The sequence below is a fragment of the Phaethon lepturus genome, unplaced genomic scaffold (assembly GCF_000687285.1).
Source record: "Phaethon lepturus isolate BGI_N335 unplaced genomic scaffold, ASM68728v1 scaffold45005, whole genome shotgun sequence".
Taxonomy (NCBI): Eukaryota; Metazoa; Chordata; class Aves; order Phaethontiformes; family Phaethontidae; genus Phaethon; species Phaethon lepturus.
The window spans coordinates 15,371-19,898 of record NW_010539290.1 but is presented as its reverse complement, the minus strand read 5'-3'; the positions used below and the strand labels follow the sequence as shown (position 1 = coordinate 19,898).

General features: G+C 41.8%; 1 protein-coding gene across 1 annotated transcript; it reads right to left on the bottom strand.

Moving 5' to 3' along the window:
- Positions 1–2,175: 2,175 nt before the first annotated feature.
- Positions 2,176–4,094, bottom strand: EPM2A (epilepsy, progressive myoclonus type 2A, Lafora disease (laforin); the record flags this gene model as incomplete). The annotated part of the gene is made up of 2 exons (XM_010287080.1): positions 2,176–2,456; positions 3,853–4,094. Coding segments are annotated over 2 exons (523 nt in total), but the record flags the coding sequence as incomplete, so codon positions are not given.
- Between the last annotated feature and the right edge of the window lie 434 nt (positions 4,095–4,528).

Genomic DNA, 4,528 nt, shown 5'->3' with positions numbered 1-4,528 from the left:
AGGAATGCCTGGAAACACAGTTTAAGGTTGGGGTTTCAAATAGATCTCGACTGCAATGTAAAACTTAAGGGAGTTCTACTCCCTGCTTCTCATGCCATCCTCCTCCTCTCAGCGCTTGATTCCAAGAGGCACGTGGTAGCAAAAGCTCACCCTGTTTACTTTGAACTCAGTCAACAGGAGGCAACTCGTGGGTGCTCATGAGCGCGCGCTTGCAGAGCGCGCTCGCCCGAGAGCCCAACAGCCAGGCAGCGGCACTGACACGCTCCCTCTGCTCTCCGCATCAGGACAGGAGAAACAACCCCCATTTTCGGTCTCCAGAGGTATCAGAGGTGCCGTATCACCCAGGCATCTTTGCTGTGCTGTTTTTTGAGATTTCCTCCTCAACAGCCCATCAAAACTGACACAGCATAGCAGACAAGAAATGGGCTGGTACCATTAAAGTCGCTGGTCCACTTTATATAGAAATATATAGAAATATCAGTCATGACCCTGTTTGCTATTCATGAAATTGGGAGCCAAAGACATATGACGAAATGGGCTGCTGGAATTGTAGTTATGTTTTTATTTAATAGAGAACTTTTCTCAACCATTTTCACAACAGGCAGTGTTATTTCAAAGGAAAATATAAGAAACAAAGTCATGATCAAAACCACACATACAGAACAACTTAAATAAACATTTTTCCTTTTGAAGATGATTAAAGTATAGGATAAATAGAATATATTACATTATTCTGGACATTCTCCATGAACAATTCATATCTAATAGTTTCTCCATTAAGTATTCGGATAATCAATATGTATCAGGTAAACTATTCTGGCACTGACTGCGTCTTTAGAGGGTCAAGTTGGCTGGAAAAAATGAGATTTCACTGAAGAATAAACCTATAGAAATTAGGTTTCCTAATGTTTATTCATCCTTAATCCTCTGTTCCTTAGGAAATGCTTTCTCTCCTTTCTCTCTTAGACTTAACCTACAGCAAACTGGTTTTACCTGAGCAGGGCTGGAAGCTGTTGGTGCCACTGCTTAGTTTAGCTGCGGGACTGCGCAGCAGTGGAAAACAGGGATCACCCACAAAGCCAACATGAGCCAACTGAGGCTAAGCTCCTGAGAACCGCCCCCACAAAGTTGCTCTGTGCTGCTACAGAGGAATGTATTCGCTTCACTTGGCTAAATCTAGCATCTGTGAACATCCACACACTGCTTATGCAAGAAGGAGAGACTTTTGCCATAGTGAAGAAATACATCTAGGTCAACAACACAGAGGCTGTGGTGTCAATCATGTGATGAGGCTCATCACAAGTTCCTATAGGTCCTGTTTTAGCCCACTGGTTACTGCTTAGACTGACTTGGCACCTAGGGACCCCCCTGTACAGCACTGCATAGACCAGAAAAGCAAAATGTATCTTTGACTTAGAGATCTCACAGCCTACGGTAATGTAATAAATAAGTAGTCCTTCCCTGCAGCAGAGTAAAACTGCAGTAAGTGGAGATGTTTCCTCTCTTCATGCCACACCCCAGCACAACCCCAATGTCATAGAAGAATATAGCTATAACTCATAATATTTAACATTAACTACATAGGCAAAGAGAGCAAATTTTAGTTCACTGCATTAGACATTACCTTTTTGTTTAAGAAACTGAGTTGAAAAATCAGTTTCTTTCTGGTCTTTCTCATTAATACCACTTGTCTACAAAATTACAAGAAAACGCTTGTACACTCCACCTAAAATAACTGAGCAGCTTTGATGATAATCAGTTCCATCCTAACCTGAACCTTAATTCAGTCAACCTTTGTATCTGATTTTCTGAGAATGCCTTCTGTTTCTTGTTGCTGAAATATTGCCAACCCTAACTATTTCACATCACGTCTTATTTAGTGTCTAACCTAAAACCTCAGTTTCTGTAGGCAACTAGTTCAAAGAAAATTTTAATTTCCCTTTGCATTGTTTCTAGGTCTCATATTTGCAGAAAAAGGCTTGAAAACATGAATCATATCAGCTTAAAGAAAGCAAGTAAAAAACCCTCAAAGGCACTTTTTAACCAAATTCTCATGACTTCTGTGACAAGCTTATAATGTGTAGCAGAGACGCAGAACTCTCACTCATGAACTCTGAGTCCTTGAGGTTCAAAAAGAAGGATTCCTCTTCACCTTCTTTTTCCTTTTCTGCTTTTCTAGTCTTGTACTTTACATGAGGAACGAAGATGCCCAAATTTCTGGTAGAAATCATCTTCAGCATTAATTAGGGCTTCCTCATCGAAGTAGACAGCTGGTCTCCTGGAAGCCAAAAAGTACTGCACTTTCCGCAGGCTCCATCCCATCACGTACTTCAGCCAGCCACTGACAGCCGCTGTAGACCTGCCAATGCCAGCGTTGCAATGAACATAGACCGTATGCCCATTCTCCAGTAGCCCGTGCAAAAGGCAGACAGCTTGTGGCAACATCTGTATTCTTCCTAAGATTAAAAACAAGGCACGTTCATTTGCATTTGAGAAAGCGATCTTCACGGTTGAGATTATGTCTGTAACAGCCTGATGCACTGTGAATCACAATGGCAAACCTGACATATTTTGGTTTTTTCCTTTTTTTTTTTTTTTCCCAAATGACCCCCTACCCTAACCTTTGTTTCTTCTGGCAACATAGATTTGGATCAGACAAAATCTGTAAAATGCCCCAAGTCTTCTCCAAATATGCATTCTGATTAACCCTGAATGTGTGTGGCATATTCATTTTCACAGGGACTGAGATAAGGCAGTAACTTACATCAAACGGCACATCTTATATAGCATTAAAGCTAGAGAGCCAAAAGCACAATGTTTTTTAGTACCAGAGGTTTGCAAAGCTACCTACGTGCTGCTGCCTTCCAAAACATTGTAATGAAGGCCACTATGCCAATAACAAGCGAGGGAGGGAGAGCAGAAGAGTACAACGTAATACTGTTGTGATTTAATTGTGTACTAAGCAAATGGTTAAACACCACAGAACAGTCTTTCTCACTCCCAAAGGGATGACTACACCGTATTTCCTGACGCCTGTCTCCCTGTTACCCTGGGAACTACAGCTGCAAACATCAGAGCCTAACTTTTCCTCACAGCACAGATAAGCACTGACATTAAGTCCTTTCAAATCCCTGTTTTATGGTCTCCTGTCTTCCCTGATGTTCTATTACTGATATGACAGTTCTCGCTTTGTGGCAGGAGTATTTCACTCTACTGAAAGCACTCTCTTCTCCTGCTAGGCTACTCACTCAAAACCACACACACTTTCTAACCTCCTGGTTGGAAACCACATTTTAAACTGAGCATTAAAAATAGTAATTTATGTTATGACATGAGGTGCTATGGGTATTCTAAATTAATTACAAATGATTATATAAATTACTCCATGGAGATTTATCAGACTGGGATACTATAGCTAAAGAAAAATGGTTTCCTGGGGAAAGGGAATAGCAGAAACAGACATACAGCACTGTCTCTGCATTTTTAACCAGCAAGGATGGCAAGCTGTCCTGCTGTGCAAGCTTGCAGTCTTCCACCTACACAGCATATTTTCATTATATGGGCTGAATTCAAGCTGAAAGCAAAACCAGTCAAGCAGTTATCAATGTCATACGGCTTTAAACTCAAATACATATATACTGCCAGCCATGAAGTACTTTAGATGGCCTCTCTGTCTACAAGAAAATAGGAATAATTTGTTAGAGACAACACACACAGAAATTACACCTTGTGTGTTAGCTATATTTTTACGCAAAATTTACACGGAAAAAAATGCAGTCATGAAAGTGCTAGATCAGTAACTCAGCGGGTTTGTTACTATTAATTTAGCTGCAAGAGTGGTCTGAGCATTACCTTCAGTGCTCATGTCTGGGGTTGGCATCCAGATGTAGGCAAGACCTTCTTCTTTATACAGTTTCATGAGGATTTGGGGGCTCATAGGTTCCGGGTAGCGGTTGCAGCCCCAGGAATTCTGAACAATGTCCCATTCCGTCTGGAAGTTCATCACAGCTGTAACGCCCAGCTCATGCTTCAGCTTGACGGTCACATGCTCCAGCTGCCGAGGGCAACTTCCCAGCCAGATGTTTGGCAGAATTCTAGCATTGAGAAAACATTGCAGTGGGATCAATTAAAACATCTTAACAAAGAAACTGCCAAAGTCGGCAGCGTTCCAGCTCCAAACCTGCTTAGCATCATCACTCAAACGCTGCTAAGCGCGGCCTTTTCACACCGTGCGGTAAGCAGCTTCTTATTTCATGACAGTTGAGTCGGTAGTGTTTGATGCTGGGGATCAAGCTCCTAACCTACCACAAAAAGCCAGACGGTCTGAGAAGAAATTCAGAGCATCGTTAGTAGCACAGGTCTCCATGGCATCCCTCATTAAGCTCGCAGTGGAAACTTACTAACATCACAGATTAGAGTACGAGAACTCTGAAGATTCATGCAATTTGCACCAAAAAAAAGACCCAAAAGATTCACAGATCTGAATTACTTTAGTAATAAGCCGAACGCACAGAACTCTTCCAGCTTC